General features: G+C 45.6%; 1 protein-coding gene across 1 annotated transcript in view; it reads left to right on the top strand.

The window, feature by feature from the left end:
• The window catches only part of LOC106581449 (voltage-gated potassium channel subunit beta-1), a 176,366-nt gene that overhangs the window by 146,257 nt on the left and 11,819 nt on the right, over positions 1–18,290 (top strand). The window contains exons 6-12 of the mRNA XM_045704032.2: positions 659–703; positions 1,237–1,280; positions 2,260–2,346; positions 10,671–10,756; positions 12,864–12,984; positions 13,325–13,419; positions 17,991–18,111. Coding sequence (XP_045559988.1) covers positions 659–703; positions 1,237–1,280; positions 2,260–2,346; positions 10,671–10,756; positions 12,864–12,984; positions 13,325–13,419; positions 17,991–18,111 — 599 coding nt within the window. The remainder of the gene's footprint in view (positions 1–658; positions 704–1,236; positions 1,281–2,259; positions 2,347–10,670; positions 10,757–12,863; positions 12,985–13,324; positions 13,420–17,990; positions 18,112–18,290) is intronic.

Here is an 18,290-nt window from a genome sequence, read left to right as displayed (position 1 = left end):
TAGTACTGATGTAATGGTGAGGATGACAGTCAGTTATTTATAATTTCATTTTCCATGTTTAGACTTTTATATTTATACAATTTTATTAATTTATACCATTTTATTAATTTATACCATTTTATATTATTATTATTTATTATTTTATTTTAATGTATATCGTATAAATTGTTGCTTTGGCGCACTGTTTTTAATGCCAATAAAACAGCTCCCTTTCTCCTTCCCTCTCCCTCTCTCTCTCTCTCTCTCTTTCTCTCTACCTTTCCCTCTCGTTCTCTCCCTCTCTCCCTCTCTCTCTCTCTACCTTTCCCTCGTTCTCTCCCTCTCTCCCCTCTCTCTCTCTCTACCTTTCCCTCTCGTTCTCTCCCTCTCTCCCTCTCTCTCTCTCAACCTTTCCCTCTCGTTCTCTCCCTCTCTCCCTCTCTCTCTCTCTACCTTTCCCTTGTTCTCTCCCTCTCTCCCCTCTCTCTCTCTCTACCTTTCCCTCTCGTTCTCTCCCTCTCTCCCCTCTCTCTCTTTACCTTTCCCTCTCGTTCTCTCTCTCCCTCTCTCCCTCTCTACCTTTCCCTCTCGTTCTCTCCCTCTCTCCCTCTCCCTCTCTCTCTCTACCTTTCCCTCTCATTCTCTCCCTCTCTCCCTCTTGCTCTCCCTCTCCCTTTAGACGATCAAGTCTGGTCATCACTACCAAGCTGTACTGGGGAGGAAAGTAAGTTCCCGTTGAAAAAGTCTCATAAGGCAGAGCTCAGCTGTTTACAGCTCTGCCTCTGTACCTCTTCACTGTCATACATTCCTGCTCTGCTGACCAGGGGGAAAATACATTGTCTGATAACACACACACACACACACGCACAGCACACACGCACAGCTGCAGAGGTTTTATATAGCCTCTCAACTCCATGATGCGTGGTGGCAATCACAGCTCCATGATGCGTGGTGGCAGTCACAGCAGGATTAGTGAGAAGGATAAAGGTGTGCATTATTTCTTCCCTCGTTCATCCTTCATGAATATTCATAGGCTCCATCCTTCTGCAGGAGAAGGAGAGGATTGTAGTTGAAGACTCTGAACACACACTCGCACACACTAACTGTACATGAAACACACTCACACACACACACAAACACACACAAGCGGGAAAGCACTGATAAGGACACAGCAGTTGACAGTTGACTACCAGCAGTGAGTTGAGAAACAGATTTTAATGTGTAGTTTTTCTCTCCTGTCTGTGTCTGTGCCCACAGAGCAGAGACTGAGAGAGGCCTTTCAAGGAAACACATTATTGAAGGTCAGACCACACAGGCACCCGCATCACCGTGTCTCAACCTGTCTCACCCTATCTCACCGTGTCTCAACCTATCTCACTCTGTCTCACCGTATCTCACCCTGTCTCACCGTGTCTCACTGTGTCTCACCGTATCTCAACCTATCTCACCCTATCTCACTCTGTCTCACCGTATCTCACCCTGTCTCACCGTGTCTCACCCTGTCTCACCGTATCTCACCCTGTCTCACCGTATCTCACCCTGTCTCACCGTGTCTCACCGTGTCTCACCATGTCTCACCCTGTCTCACCGTGTCTCACCGTGTCTCACCCTGTCTCACTGTCTCACCATGTCTCACCATGTCTCACTCTATCTCACCCTGTCTCACCCTGTCTCACCGTGTCTCACCGTGTCTCAACCTATCTCACCCTGTCTCACCGTGTCTCACCGTGTCTCAACCTATCTCACCCTGTCTCACCGTATCTCACCCTGTCTCACCATATCTCACCCTGTCTCACCGTGTCTCACCCTGTCTCACCGTGTCTCACCCTGTCTCACCATGTCTCACCCTGTCTCACTCTATCTCACAGTGTCTCACCCTGTCTCACAGTGTCTCACCGTGTCTCACCCTGTCTCACTGTCTCACCATGTCTCACCATGTCTCACTCTATCTCACCGTGTCTCACCCAGTCTCTCCCCTGTGAACTGTATTGATTGATATCTCCCCTCCTCTCCCTTATCTTTTCTCTCTCCCCTCCTCCTCTTCTCTACTCCTCTCCTCAACCCTCCTCCTCTCCTCTGCCCTCCTATCCTATCCTATCCCCTCCCCTCCTCAACACTCCTCCTCTCCCCTTCTCCCGTCCTCCCTCCTCTCCCCAACTCTCCTCTCCATTCCCCTCCTCTTCTCCTCTCCTCAACCGTCCTCCTCTCCCCTCCTCTCATCTCTTTCTCTCTTCCTCTCTCTCTCCCTTCCTCTCTTTCTCCCGTCCTCTCTCTGTCCAGGTCTGAAGGGCTCCCTCCAGAGGTTGCAGCTGGAATACGTAGATGTGGTCTTCGCGAACCGCCCTGACACCAACACACCCATGGAGGGTGAGTCAGTCTTTTAGCATTCATCATCAGGGACCGAGCAACCTGCCTAAGTCAGGAGGGCAGTTGGTTTTTTAGTCTCATAGCCTGAAATACTACAATTGGATTGGCAGGAAGCAGTAGATGTGTTGCTCTACCAGACTATCAACCAGAGAAGAATCAAGATTTCAGTTTATACTGAGGTTTACTATATCTCTATCTATATATACTGCATATACAGTTGAAGTCGGAAGTTTACATACACCTTAGCCAAATACATTTAAACTCAGTTTTTCTGACAATTCCTGATATTTAATCCTAGTACAAATTCCCTGTCCTAGGTCAGTTAGGATCACCACTTTATTTTAAGAATGTGAAATGTCAGAATAATAGTAGACAGAATTATTTATCACATTCCCAGTGGGTCAGAAGTTTACATACACTCAATTAGTATTTGGTAGCATTGCCTTTAAATTGTTTAACCTCTCTAGGCTAGGGGGCGGTATTTTCACGTCCAGATGAAAAGCGTGCCCAAAGTAAACTGCCTGCTACTCAGGCCCAGAAGCTAGGATATGCATATTATTAGGGGATTCGGATAGAAAACACTCTGCAGTTTCTAAAACTGTTTGAATGATGTCTGTGAGTATAACAGAACTTCTTTGGCAGGCGAAACCCTGAGGACAAACCATTCATTTTTATCCGCAATTGAACACATTTTATCCCGTCTTAAATTTTATTGATTATTTACGTAAAAAAATACCTAAAGTTGTATTAGGAAAGTTGTTTGAAATGTTTGGACAGCGTTTACAGATAACTTACTAGACATTTTGTAGTCATGTTGCGTGAGTTGGAACCGGTGTTTTTCTGGATCAAAAGCGCCAAATAAATGGATATTTTGGAGATATAACGACGGAATTAATCGAACAAAAGGACCATTTATGATGTTTATGGGACATATTGGAGTGCCAACACAGAAAGATCTTCAAAGGTAAGGCATGAATTATATCGTTATTTCTGAGTTTTGTGTCGCGCCTGGTGGGATGAAATATGATGGTCTGTGTTTGTTTGATGGGGTGCTATCCTCAGATAATAGCATGGTTTGCTTTCGCCGTAAAGCCTTTTTAAAATCTGACACGGTGGCTAGATTAACAAGAAGTTAAGCTTTAATTTTGTGTGTTGCACTTGTGAATGTATGAAAGTAAAATATTTCTAATAATTGTTTTGAATTTGGCGCTCTGCCATTTCACCGGATGTTGTCAAATTGATCCCGTTAACGGGAGTTGAACCATAAGAAGTTTTAACTTGGGTCAAACGTTTCAGGTAGCCTTCCACAAGCTTCCCACAATAAGTTGGGTGAATCTTGGCCCATTCCTCCTGACAGAGTAACGGAGTCAGGTTTGTAGGCCTCCTTACTCGCACACGTTTTTTCAGTTCTGCCCACACATTTTCTATAGGATTGAGGTCAGGGCTTTGTGATGGCCACTCCAATTCCTTGACTTTGTTGTCCTTAAGCCATTTTGCCACAACTTTGGAAGTATGCTTGGGGTCATTGTCCATTTGGAAGACCCATTTGCGACCAAGCTTTAACTTCCTGACTGATGTCTTGAGATGTTGCTTCAATATATCCACATCATTAATCTTCCTCATGATGCCATCTATTTTGTAAAGTGCACCAGTCCCTCCTGCAGCAAAGCACCCCACCAACATGATGCTGCCACCCCCGTGCTTCACAGTTGGGATGGTAATCTTCAGCTTGCAAGCCTCCCCCTTTTTCCTCTAAACATAACGATGGTCATTATGACCAAACAGTTCTATTTTTGTTTCATCAAACCAGAGGACATTTGTCCAAAAAGTATCATCTTTGTCCCCATGTGCAGTTGCAAACCATAGTCTGGCTTTTTTTATGGCTGTTATGGAGCAGTGGCTTCTTCCTGGCTGATCGGCCTTTCTGGTTATGTCGATATAGGACTCGTTTTACTGTGGATATAGATACTTTTGTATCTGTTTCCTCCAGCATCTTCACAAGGTCATTTGCTGTTGTTTTGGGATTGATTTGCACTTTTCACACCAAAGTACGTTCATTTCTAGGAGACAGAACGCGTCTCCTTCCTGAGTGGTACAACGGCTGCATGGTCCCATGGTATTTATACTTGCGTACTATTGTTTGTACAGATGAATGTGGTACCTTCAGACATTTGGAAATTGCTCCCAAGGATAAACCAGACTTGTGGAGGTCTACAATTTTTTTTCTGAGGTTTTTCTTCTTTTTCTTTCTTTTGATTTTCCCATGATGTCAAGCAAAGAGGCACTGAGTTTGAAGGTAGGCCATGAAATACATCCATAGGTACATATCCAATTGACTCAAATGATGTCAATTAGCCTATCAGAAGCTTCTAAAGCCATGACATAGTTTTCTGGAATTTTCCAAGCTGCTTAAGGGCACAGTCAACTTAGTGTATGTAAACTTCTGACTTCTTATGGCTTGAATCCCGTTAGCGGGATCGATATGACAACAGCCAGTGAAAGTGCAGGGCGCCAAATTCAAAACAACAAAAATCTCATAATTAAAATTACTCAAACATACAAGTATTATACACCATTTTAAAGCTTTACTTCTTGTTAATCCAGCCACAGTGTCTGATTTCAAAAAGGCTTTACGGCGAAAGCAAACCATATAATTATGTTAGGTCAGCGCCTACACACAAAACTACACAGCCATTTTCCAGCCAAAGAGAGTCTATATATATATATCAAAGAAAGTCAGAAAGTGAATTCCTGGCCTTGACTGTTTGGACTGAAGACGGTTCCTATGGGGACCACTGGGGGCTGGTGGTGGTAGTGAATAGAATCAGAGCCAATGTGCTGTTTCCTGTGGAACTGACTCTCACACAGACACATCTACAAACACAATGAACCCATGCACATCTTGAAACATCGAAACAAACAAATGCAAAGTTCTTCAGTCAGTCTTGTTCTTTTGTAAATGCCAAATATTCTTTGGCTTTTACAAAACATCGTTCATAGAGTGAATAAGCAGAAAGTGTGAAAAAGCAGAAAGAGAGAGAGAGAGAGAGAGAGAGGAGAGAGAGAGAGAGATAGACGAATGCATGTAGATCAGGCTGTGGTGATGAGAGCGTAAAGCTTTTTAGCCCCTCAGGTCTCATAGTGCTTGTGTTTCATAAAGCTGTCTTTGTCAAGCACATCCTGACCAAGGACTCCCAATAGAAAATGATTCTGACATAACATTCATTATTTTCTTTCTTTCTATCTCTCCTCCTTCCTCTCTTTCTGCCACTTTCAGTCTTCGCCAACTATCTTTCTCTCTTTTCTCTCTCCTTTTCACTCCTCCACCTCCCTCCTCTCCCACTCATATTGTTCTCACTATAGCACCATTGTGTGATGGACCAGCTCCAACTTCTGGTCCCCCTTAAAAGCTCTGCCTAGTCAATCTGCCATCTGTTCCCGCCTTAAAGGCTCTGCATGGTCAATCTGGCTTCTGCATTGGCCCGTGCAGCATTTAGGGTGATACAGCCTCTGCAGAAGTCAGGGCATTCATACTCCTTGCGCTTTGAGGAGCAGCCCAGTGCTGTTGAGTAGAGCTGTTGTGAAAAAGGTTATCAAGGAAGTGAGTTTGTGTTTATACAGGACATTCCGCCCCCACCTACCGTCAGCCAATCATGTAAATGTGGAGCTATACGGAGCCCTCCGCATTGTAACAAAATTTGGGAGGTGCACAGCGATGCGTTATGAGTTCTATGTGGTCTCCAGAGGCACCTTCATACAGAGCCTCTGACTACATTTTCAGATCAGCCATGAATTGGCTTTCACTCCTTGCAAACAGTGCAGCACGAGAGAGATAGGAAGTGGGAAACAGTGAGAGAGACAGAGAGAGAGAGAGAGAGAGAGAGAGAGAGAGAGAGAGAGAGAGAGAGATAAAGACCTTGAATTGAATTGACATAGAGAGGGGGGAGATAGTGAAACAGCTAGAGAGAGAGAAAAGTGGGAGAGGGAGAAAGAGAGAAACAGCGATAGAGAGAGGGGGGAGAAGGAGAGATAAAGAAACAGCAATAGAGAGGGGGAGAGGGAGAGAGAGAGAAACAGCGATAGAGAGAGGGGGAGAGGGAGAGAAACAGCAATAGAGAGGGGGGGAGTGGGAGAGAGAGAAACAGCGATAGAGAGAAGGGGGAGAGGGAGAGAAACAGTGATAGAGAGAGAGGGGGGAGAGGGAGAGAGAAAGAAACAGTGATAGAGAGAGGGGGAGAGGGAGAGAAACAGCGATAGAGAGAGGGGGGAGAGGGAGAGAGAGAGAAACAGCGATAGAGAGGGAGGAGAGGGAGAGAGAGAGAGAAACCGCGATAGAGAAAGGGGGGAGAGGGAGAGAGAGAGAAACAGCGATAGAGAGGGGGGAGAGAGAGAGAGAAAAAGCAATAGAGAGAGCGAAAGTCACAAGCACAAACACCAAAGTAAATTAAACCCATATTTATCTGTTTACACGGTACATAGTTAATAACAACACGGTACAGCGTTAATAATATAACATTTCAAACAGCTTTCTCTTGTGTTTAATGTTAAATGTTAATTTGTGAAAGCTTATTTCACTTGCTTTGACAATGTAAATATTCTTTCCCATGCCAACAAAGCCCCTTTGAATTTGAGAGAGAGAGAGAGAGAGAGAGAGAGAGAGAGAGAGAGAGAGAGAGAGAGAGAGAGAGAGAGAGAGAGTGTAGGGGAGAGAGAGAAAGAGACAATGGTATTTACTGAGCTCTGTGTGAGTTGCATGAACCTGCGGATGTTAATTACTGGTGTGTGTTCTTGTACCACAATTAAAGAAAAGCGAGCGGCAGAAATAGACAACGAGGGATTTGGCTCTTTGCCCCTCTTCTGTCCCATTGCCGTTTTCTTTAGTTTAGATCACATTGGATTTATTTTACTCAACCTGTCTTTCCTTCTCTCTGTCTCTCTTCATTACATCATCTCTTTTAGTGGTTTTTATCTTGGTGAGCATCAGTTGTCTGTGTCGCTGAACCCACAGTGACAGGAGTTCAGCTCTCCTGTTTGGTACAAATCAGTCATTGATTGACAAGGCTGTAATTTGCCCATGGTGGGTTTTGGAAGTTAAAATTCCCTAACCCTGGTCCTGCTAGGTACCAGCTACACAAGGATGAGAACAATAACAGATGTCATCTAAGGCTCCCTTCATAGTGTTGTGTAGCTCAGATGCTAGTGTCGTAGCTAATTGCTTCATTAATAATGTACTGGTGGTTTGCGGCACATTAGAACTTTAGCCTGTCCCTGGTCATTAGTGGGCTCATTAGAGAAGTGAGAAGGAATGTATTGTCAGCAGGAGAGAGAGAGATCAGGGGATGGGTTGGTGGCCTTCAGGTGTAGTTGGTTCAGTCAACCCAGTTGTACAACCCAGGCAGGAAGACTACAGTGTCCCCTGGTGGTATATATACATACACATATACAGTATATATATATATATATATATATATATATATATATATATATATATATATACACTGCTCAAAAAAATAAAGGGAACACTTAAACAACACATCCTAGATCTGAATGAAAGAAATAATCTTATTAAATACTTTTTTCTTTACATAGTTGAATATGCTGACAACAAAATCACACAAAAATAATCAATGGAAATCCAATTTATCAACCCATGGAGGTCTGGATTTGGAGTCACACTCAAAATTAAAGTGGAAAACCACACTACAGGCTGATCCAACTTTGATGTAATGTCCTTAAAACAAGTCAAAATGAGGCTCAGTAGTGTGTGTGGCCTCCACGTGCCTGTATGACCTCCCTACAACGCCTGGGAATGCTCCTGATGAGGTGGCGGATGGTCTCCTTAGGGATCTCCTCCCAGACCTGGACTAAAGCATCCGCCAGCTCCTGGACAGTCTGTGGTGCAACGTGGCGTTGGTGGATGGAGCGAGACATGATGTCCCAGATGTGCTCAATTGGATTCAGGTCTGGGGAACGGGCGGGCCAGTCCATAGCATCAATGCCTTCCTCTTGCAGGAACTGCTGACACACTCCAGCCACATGAGGTCTAGCATTGTCTTGCATTAGGAGGAACCCAGGGCCAACCGCACCAGCATATGGTCTCACAAGGGGTCTGAGGATCTCATCTCGGTACCTAATGGCAGTCAGGCTACCTCTGGCGAGCACATGGAGGGCTGTGCGGCCCCCCAAAGAAATGCCACCCCACACCATGACTGACCCACCGCCAAACCGGTCATGCTGGAGGATGTTGCAGGCAGCAGAACGTTCTCCACGGCGTCTCCAGACTCTGTCACGTGCTCAGTGTGAACCTGCTTTCATCTGTGAAGAGCACAGGGCGCCAGTGGCGAATTTGCCCATCTTGGTGTTCTCTGGCAAATGCCAAACGTCCTGCATGGTGTTGGGCTGTAAGCACAACCCCCACCTGTGGACGTCGGGCCCTCATACCACCCTCATGGAGTCTGTTTCTGACCGTTTGAGCAGACACATGCACATTTGTGGCCTGCTGGAGGTCATTTTGCAGGGCTCTGGCAGTGCTTCTCCTGCTCCTCCTTGCACAAAGGCGGAGGTAGCGGTCCTGCTGCTGGGTTGTTGCCCTCCTACGGCCTCCTCCACGTCTCCTGATGTACTGGCCTGTCTCCTGGTAGCGCCTCCATGCTCTGGACACTACGCTGACAGACACAGCAAACCTTCTTGCCACAGCTCATTGATGTGCCATCCTGGATGAGCTGCACTACCTGAGCCACTTGTGTGGGTTGTAGACTCCGTCTCATGCTACCACTAGAGTGAACGCACCGCCAGCATTCAAAAGTGACCAAACATCAGTCAGGAAGCATAGGAACTGAGAAGTGGTCTGTGGTCCCCACCTGCAGAACCACTCCTTTATTGGGGGTGTCTTGCTAATTGCCTATAATTTCCACCTGTTGTCTATTCCATTTGCACAACAGCATGTGAAATGTATTGTCAATCAGTGTTGCTTCCTAAGTGGACAGTTTATTTCACAGAAGTGTGATTGACTTGGAGTTACATTGTGTTGTTTAAGTGTTCCCTTTATTTTTTTGAGCAGTATATATATATATATATATATATATATATATATATATATATATACAGTACCAGTCAAAAGTTTGGACAAACCTACACATTCAAGGGTTTTTCTTTATTTTTACTATTTCCTACATTGTAGAATAACAGTGAAGACATCAAAACTATGAAATAACACATACGAAATCATGAAGTTCATTTGTGGAATTTCTTTCCTTAATGCGTTTGAGCCAATCAGTTGTGTTGTGACAAGGTAGGGGTGGTATACAGAAGATAGCCTTATTTGGTAAAAGACCAAGTCCATAGTATGGCAAGAACAGCTCAAATAAGCAAAGAGAAATGACAGTCCATCATGACTTTAAGAAATGAAGGTCAGTCAAGACCTTTGAAAGTTTCTTCAAGTGCAGTCGCAAACACCATCAAGCGCTATGATGAAACTGGCTCTCATGAGGACCGCCACAGAAAAGGAAGACCCTGAGTTATCTCTGCTGCATAGGATAAAATCATTAGAGTTACCAGCCTCAGAAATTGCAGCCCAAATAAATGCTTCACAGAGTTCAAGTAACGGACACATCTCAACATCAACTGTTCAGAGGAGACTGTTTGAATCAGGCCTTCATGGTCAAATTGCTGCAAAGAAACCACTACTAAAGGACACCAATAAGAAGAAGAGACTTGCTTAGGCCAAGAAACATGAGCAATGGACATTAGACCAGTGGAAATCTGTCCTTTGGTCTGATGAGTGCAAATTTGACATTTTTTGTTCCAACCTCCGTGTCTTTGTGAGACACAGAGTACTGTAAGTGAACGGAGGATTTCCGCATGTGTGGTTCCCACCATGAAGCATGGAAGAGGTGGTATGATGGTGTGGGTGTGCTTTGCTGATGACACTGTCAGTGATTTAAGGCACACTTAACCAGCATGGCTGACACAACATTTTGCAGCAATACGCCATATCATCTGGTTTGAGCTTTGTGGGACTATCATGTGTTTTTCAACAGGACAATGACCCAACACATCTCCAGGCTGTGTAAGGGCTATTTGACCAAGAAGGAGAGTGATGGAGTGCTGCATCATTTTTACAATGTAGAAAATAGTTAAAATAAAGAAAAACCCTTGAATGAGTAGGTGTGTCCAAACTTTTGACTGGTTATGTGTACCAGTGGTATGTAATGTGTCTGCAGGGATCTCCAAAGTCCTCCACACACATGCATCTAATGAGCTGATGGATTGATCAATGATTTGATTGATTGAATGTTGGTTGATTGTTGTCCTTATCTCCTCAGAGATTGTGAGAGCCATGACTTATGTGATCAACCAGGGGATGTCCATGTACTGGGGGACTTCTCGATGGACAGCCATGGAGATCATGGTGAGTTAACCCTATGATCTTTAACCCCTAACCCCTGACCCTTACCCATGTACTGGGGGACGTTTAGATGGACAGCCATGGAGATCATGGTAAGTGTCAAAACATCTCTACAACCCTCACACAACCTTCACTCAACCTGTGGAAAACTCTCATTACAAATCATGCTCATACAGCAAGTCTACATGGAACGTTCCCAGACCGTCTGCACCTTTGTTCTCAGACAGTTTTTCATAATCTTTCATTGTGTTTGTGAGCCCTCAAGGGAAGTCATCTGTCTACACCAGGGGCGTCAAATATACGGTCTACACCAGGGGGGGTCAAACATACAGTCTACACCAGGGGGGTCAAACATACAGTCTACACCAGGGGCGTCAAACATACGGTCTACACCAGGGGGGTCAAACATACAGTCTACACCAGGGGGGTCAAACATACAGTCTACACCAGAGGGGGTCAAACATACAGTCCACACCAGGGGGGTCAAACATACGGTCTACACCAGGGGGGTCAAACATACGGTCCACACCAGGGGGGTCAAACATACGGTCCACACCAGGGGGGTCAAACATACCAGAGGGGTCCAACATACGGTCTACACCAGAGGGGTCCAACATACAGTCTACACCAGGGGGGTCAAACATACAGACTATACCAGAGGGGTCAAACATACAGTCTATACCAGAGGGGTCAAACATACAGTCTATACCAGAGGGGTCAAACATACAGTCTATACCAGAGGGGTCCAACATACAGTCTACACCAGGGGGTTCAAACATACAGTCTATACCAGAGGGGTCAAACATACAGTCTACACCAGGGGGGTCAAACATACAGTCTACACCAGAGGGGTCAAACATACAGTCTATACCAGAGGGGTCAAACATACGGTCTACATCAGGGGGGTCAAACATACAGTCTACACCAGGGGGGTCAAACATACGGTCTACACCAGGGAGGTCAAACATACAGTCTACACCAGGGGGGTCAAACATACAGTCTACACCAGGGGGGTCAAACATACAGTCTACACAAACATAGAGAGAGAGAGATGGGGGAGAGAGATAGATGCCTGTTTATGTCCTGGCTGATTTGGAGGAGAAGGGGGAGGATCGGGGAGGTGTTGGGTAACTACATTTCCTGAAGCCTGATAATGACTGATTGCTAAAGCATCCTCAGGCTTTCCTATAGGCAACAACCTCTCCTCCTTTTCCTCTCATTCTCCCTCAGTCTGTGTTAAGCGCTGTGCATGGTGCTGTACATGGTGCTGTATGGGATGCTGTACATGGTGTTGTACATGGTGCTGTACATGGTGCTGTACATGATGCTGTGCATGGTGCTGTACATGATGCTGTGCATGGTGCTGTACACGGTGCTGTACGGGGTGCTGTGCATGGTGCTGTACGTGGTGCTGTACATGGTGCTGTGCATGGTGCTGTACATGATGCTGTGTGTGGTGCTGTGCATGGTGCTGTACATGGTGCTGTAGGTGGTGATGTACGTGGTGCTGTGCGTGGTGCTGTGCGTGGTGCTGTACGTGGTGCTGTGCGTGGTGATGTACGTGGTGCTGTGCGTGGTGCTGTACATGGTGTTGTACACGGTGCTGTACACGGTGCTGTACACAGTGATGGACATGGTGCTGTGTTGATAGTGATTAGGGTGAATTTGAACAGATTGTTTTGTAGTGTAGCAGCTCAGATGAAAGCACTATAATTTAGATTGTATCTATAATGCAGGGGTATAGACAAGGTTTCCGGGCTTGTGGCACAGCTGCATGTAGCAGATAAATATGGTTTTGCTAATGTTTAAGAAGGCAATGAGTTCTTTGTAAACGTACATATGGAAACATAGATATGCGAGGCAGGTGAGTCAGTGTGTGGAATATAGACTCAGCTAAATGAGCTGCATTCAGTATATCAATGTGTTTAATCTTCTTAAGGTTTGCATAGCATTGTGAATTCTGATTAGTATCCCTCTCCCCATCTCTCTCCCACATTCACTCCCTCTCACCTGCCTCTCCATCCTCCCCTCCCCTCTCACTCGCTCTATCCCTCCCCCTCTCTTTCTCTTCCCCTGCTCCTTCCCTCTCTCTCTCTCTATATATATATAGGAGGCGTACTCTGTGGCCAGGCAGTTTAACCTGATCCCTCCGGTGTGTGAGCAGGCTGAGTACCATCTCTTCCAGAGGGAGAAGGTGGAGGTCCAGCTTCCAGAACTCTACCACAAGATAGGCATGTGTCAATCATCCAGGCTGGCCACGCCCCTTCCCTCGTCTGCTGGGCGGTTCACACACACACACACACACACACACACCACACACCCTCACATCTACTGCTGGGTTGTAATCAGTGGATACATCCATAATCAATCCTTACGTGATTGTTGATTATTGTAATAAAGTGATATAACGTCCTCCTGAGAACACTCCCCTAACATCTGCTGTGGTTCAAACTGGGGATTTCATGAGCGTCTGTTTGGTGTCTGACTGACTGTGTTAGAGATCTCACAGTTATCTGTCACTCCCTCCCTCCCTCTCTGTTCCCACATTCCCTCTGGTGTCCATGGTGACAGGCGTTGGGGCGATGACGTGGTCTCCGCTGGCCTGTGGCATCATCACGGGGAAGTACCAGAACGGCATCCCAGAAACCTCCAGGGCATCCATGAAGGTAAACTCTGTATCCACTCAACAAGCTCTCATGGTCTCTAGCACTGGGATTGAACAACCGTCCACAACACCTTAGCAAACCGCAAGCCTACTTGATGGCAATAGCGCTCAACGTTGCCCTTAGTGGATGTTTTTTAAGTCATCTCCCGACTTCCTGGACGGACGTTTACAGTTTTTTTCCAACTGCTTACACACGTTTTCAAAACTGTCTCCTTTTTTTCAAAACTCTACATACAATTCCCTAAACTGCACACACAAAATACAAAATGCCTCACATCTCCTTCAAAATGTAACACTGCATTCAAAATGCCATAAACACATGTCAGAATGAAGCATTTGCATCAAATGGCAAACACTGCTTTCATAATAGTACATTTTTGGATATACAATGTAAACACTGTTGTTCTAAATCTAAAGCTCTTTGGTCTTTCATAGGCTTATATCTACATGTCAATACAATGTTCTACAGTGAAAGTAATCTGTGGGAGGGGTAACAAGTACACTGTAAACACCAATGCAATGTAGAAACAGAAAATATTTATTAGGCCAAACATTACTGTTGTATACAGTAGCATACAACAAAACCATAAACATATGTAAACCAAAAGGGGGGGCAGTCACCAGTGCTAAGCTACGCTTCATCTCTTCTCTGGGCTGGGTCTGGCCACAATACTTCGTCCACATCACAAGATACGTTTTCTCTTGCCAAACATCGAGGGAAGTATCTCCTAGCATGGCGTATCCAACCTTGGACAGAGGCAACCTCTATGTCCCCACATGCGTCCTCCATTGCCTGGAGAAGCGGCATGCGGGCATAGGGTGCGGCATGCGGGCACACTTTCCAGCACCAGGCTGAGAAGAATTCCTCTATGGGATTTAGAAAAGGTGAATATGGGGGTAGGTACAAAACTACAAATTGTGGATGGGTGGCAAACCAGTTTTGGACCAGAACAGCCCGGTGAAAACTAACATTGTCCCATAAAACCACAAGTCTAGCAGGCTCCTGATCTGGGTCAGGGACAAGCATTGTGTAAATTGCATCCAGAAAAGTGAGCATTTGGCCGGTGTTGTACGGACCCAGTGTGGCATTGTGATGGAGGACCCCGTTGTGAGTGATGACAGCACACATAGTTATATTACCCCCACGCTGTCCAGGGACATTGGTAATTGCACTCTGTCCTATTACATTTCTTCCGCGCCTGGTTTTGGTGAGGTTGAAGCCAACCTCATCCACATAAATAAATTCATGGCGAATTACATGGGCATCCAGCTCCAATACTCTCCGTAACTGACAAAAGGATATACAGATGAGTAAATATGGTATGTCTGAAGTACTGGAAGTAGTGTTGCATACATACCTCTACAAAGTCATGTCGCATATTCTTGACTCTGTCAGAGTTTCTCTCAAATGGCACCTTGTAAAGTTGTTTCATCGTCACTCGGTGCTGTTGGAGGATGCGTTGTATGGTCGACAGGCTTACAGCATTGATGTTGTTAAATATGGTGTCATTATTCAAGATATGCTCTCTTATCTCTCGAATCCTAATTGCATTGTTGGCCAAAACCATATTTATAATTGCAGTCTCTTGTACATCTGTAAACAAGCGTCCTCGTCCTCCATGATGTCTTTGCCTTTCCACTCTGTACAGAATTCAACACAGTATGTGTTCAGCATAGGAACTGTAAACAATGTACAAAAAAAGGTAGCACAGCATGATAACCAACCTCATTCATTCAATGCAGTGCAGTAAATGGATGGCTTAGAGTTACAAATGTTTATGCAATACTATGCAGTCATACGTATTTTACAGTACATTACTGTAATGCTAAAATAGTCATTAGATAGTTGCATACCTGTTCTCATTCACTGTAAATCGACTCAAGTTGGGCTGGACTCTCAGTCCAGCCTCTCTCATGGTCAAACCGTGGTTGATCACATGATAAACAAGTGTTGCTCTAATCTCATCAGAGATGGCTCTCCTTCCTTCTCTTCTTTGCCCTCGGCCTCTTCTTCCTCCTCTTCGTCTTTGAATTTGTCCTCGTTGTTGTCCCCTGCCTCTCCCTCCTACTCCTCTTGCTCTCTGTCCATTGTTGGCATCCATTGTTCAAAACAGGTAATCTGACCTTTGACCTACACTGCTCAAAAAAATAAAGGGAACACTTAAACAACACATCCTAGATCTGAATGAAAGAAATAATCTTATTAAATACTTTTTTCTTTACATAGTTGAATGTGCTGACAACAAAATCACACAACAATAATCAATGGAAATCCAATTTATCAACCCATGGAGGTCTGGATTTGGAGTCACACTCAAAATTAAAGTGGAAAACCACATTACAGGCTGATCCAACTTTGATGTAATGTCCTTAAAACAAGTCAAAATGAGGCTCAGTAGTGTATGTGGCCCCCACGTGCCTGTATGACCTCTCTACAAGGCCTGGGCATCCTCCTGATGAGGTGGCGGATGGTCTCCTGAGGGATCTCCTCCCAGACCTGGACTAAAGCATCCGCCAACTCCTGGACAGTCTGTGGTGCAACTTGGCGTTGGTGGATGGAGCGAGACATGATGTCCCAGATGTGCTCAATTGGATTCAGGTCTGGGGAACGGGCGGGCCAGTCCATAGCATCAATGCCTTCCTCTTGCAGGAACTGCTGACACACTCCAGCCACATGAGGTCTAGCATTGTCTTGCATTAGGAGGAACCCAGGGCCAACCGCACCAGCATATGGTCTCACAAGGGGTCTGAGGATCTCATCTCGGTACCTAATGGCAGTCAGGCTACCTCTGGCGAGCACATGGAGGGCTGTGCGGCCCCCCAAAGAAATGCCACCCCACACCATGACTGACCCACCGCCAAACCGGTCATGCTGGAGGATGTTGCAGGCAGCAGAACGTTCTCCACGGCGTCTCCAGACTCTGTCACGTCTGTCACATGCTCAGTGTGACCCTGCTTTCATCTGTGAAGAGCACAGGGTGCCAGTGGCGAATTTGCCAATCTTGGTGTTCTCTGGCAAATGCCAAACGTCCTGCATGGTGTTGGGCTGTAAGCACAACCCCCACCTGTGGACGTCGGGCCCTCATACCACCCTCGTGGAGTCTGTTTCTGACCGTTTGAGCAGACACATGCACATTTGTGGCCTGCTGGAGGTCATTTTGCAGGGCTCTGGCAGTGCTTCTCCTGCTCCTCCTTGCACAAAGGCGGAGGTAGCGGTCCTGCTGCTGGGTTGTAGCCCTCCTACGGCCTCTTCCACGTCTCCTGATGTACTGGCCTGTCTCCTGGTAGCGCCTCCATGCTCTGGACACTGTGCTGACAGACACAGCAAACCTTCTTGCCACAGCTCGCATTGATGTGCCATCCTGGATGAGCTGCACTACCTGAGCCACTTGTGTGGGTTGTAGACTCCGTCTCATGCTACCACTAGAGTGAAAGCACCGCCAGCATTCAAAAGTGACCAAAACATCAGCCAGGAAGCATAGGAACTGAGAAGTGGTCTGTGCTCCCCACCTGCAGAACCACTCCTTTATTGGGGGTGTCTTGCTAATTGCCTATAATTTCCACCTGTTGTCTATTCCATTTGCACAACAGCATGTGAAATTCATTGTCAATCAGTGTTGCTTCCTAAGTGGACAGTTTGATTTCACAGAAGTGTGATTGACTTGGAGTTACATTGTGTTGTTTAAGTGTTCCCTTTATTTTTTTGAGCAGTGTATTTATAGGCCTATACTACAGTAAAGCAGTGATTGGTTAGTGATCAGTTAAGCAATTAGTGTTTGCACATGTGAGGAGTGTGTGTGTGACCTGGTGAATAAGTGTAGATTTGATTGGTTGTGTTTGGAAAAGGAAAGCAAGTCACTTCCTGTTCGATTTTTGTGTTTTAGGTAGAGAATTGTGTGTAGTGTTTTGAAAAAAATGTTTTATGTAATTGACAACAGAGTCAAAGGCTGAGAAATAGCTTATGTTTTTAGATATTTGGTGTGTAGTTTTGCACTTTGAGTGAGAGGTTTCAAAAATCGTGTGACATGAAAAGATTTTGTGTGTAAGTAGTTGGAAAAAACTGTTATTTTGCCTTGGATCTTGAGCAACCTGGCGGATCCAGTGTCATCCACTCTATCTGCACTGATCTATCTGCACTGATCTATCTGCACTGATCTATCTGCACTGATCTATCTGCACTGATCTATCTGCTGGAACTGGATAGGGGAAGCCAATATGGTGGAAATCTTTCTCTCCGTTCCTCTTCTCATCTCCCTCTCTCCTTTCTCACTTTTTACATCGCCTCTTTCTCTACCTCACGCATTCTCTCTCCCCCTATCTCTCCCTCTTCTCTCTCTCCCTCTTCTCTCTCTCTCTCCGTCCCTCCCTTTCTCTCCCTCTCTCTCTTTCCCTCTCTCTCTCCTCCCTCTTTCCCTCTCTCTCTCTCCCTCCCTTTCCCCTCTCTCTCTTTCCCTCTCTCGCTCCCTCCCTCTTTCCCCCTCTCTTTCTCTCTCTCCCGCCCTCTCTTTCTCTCTCCCTCTCCTCTCTTTTCCTCGTCTTCGCTCTCTTCTCTCTCTCTCTCTCTCTCTGCAGTCGTATCAGTGGTTAAAGGAGAAGATAGTGAGTGAGGATGGGAGGAAACAGCAGGCTAAGCTGAAGGAGCTGGGACACATAGCTGAGAAGCTGGGCTGTACTCTCCCACAACTGGCCGTGGGTGAGAGAGACGAGGATGGGCGTGCAATCACACACATGCACTCTACGTTGTTTCAGTACTTAAGTATTAATGATGGTAGAGCGCCACCAAGTGGATGTCAGCAATACATTCCCACTCCCATGTAAATGTATGTAGTTCTGTCCTTGAGCTCTTCTTGTCTATTGATGTTCTGTATTATG

The sequence above is a fragment of the Salmo salar genome, chromosome 20, assembly GCF_965601325.2.
Source record: "Salmo salar chromosome 20, fSalSal1, whole genome shotgun sequence".
NCBI lineage: Eukaryota > Metazoa > Chordata > Actinopteri > Salmoniformes > Salmonidae > Salmo > Salmo salar.
Note: the sequence above shows the minus strand (reverse complement) of the source record. Positions and strands in the feature narration are given on the sequence as shown.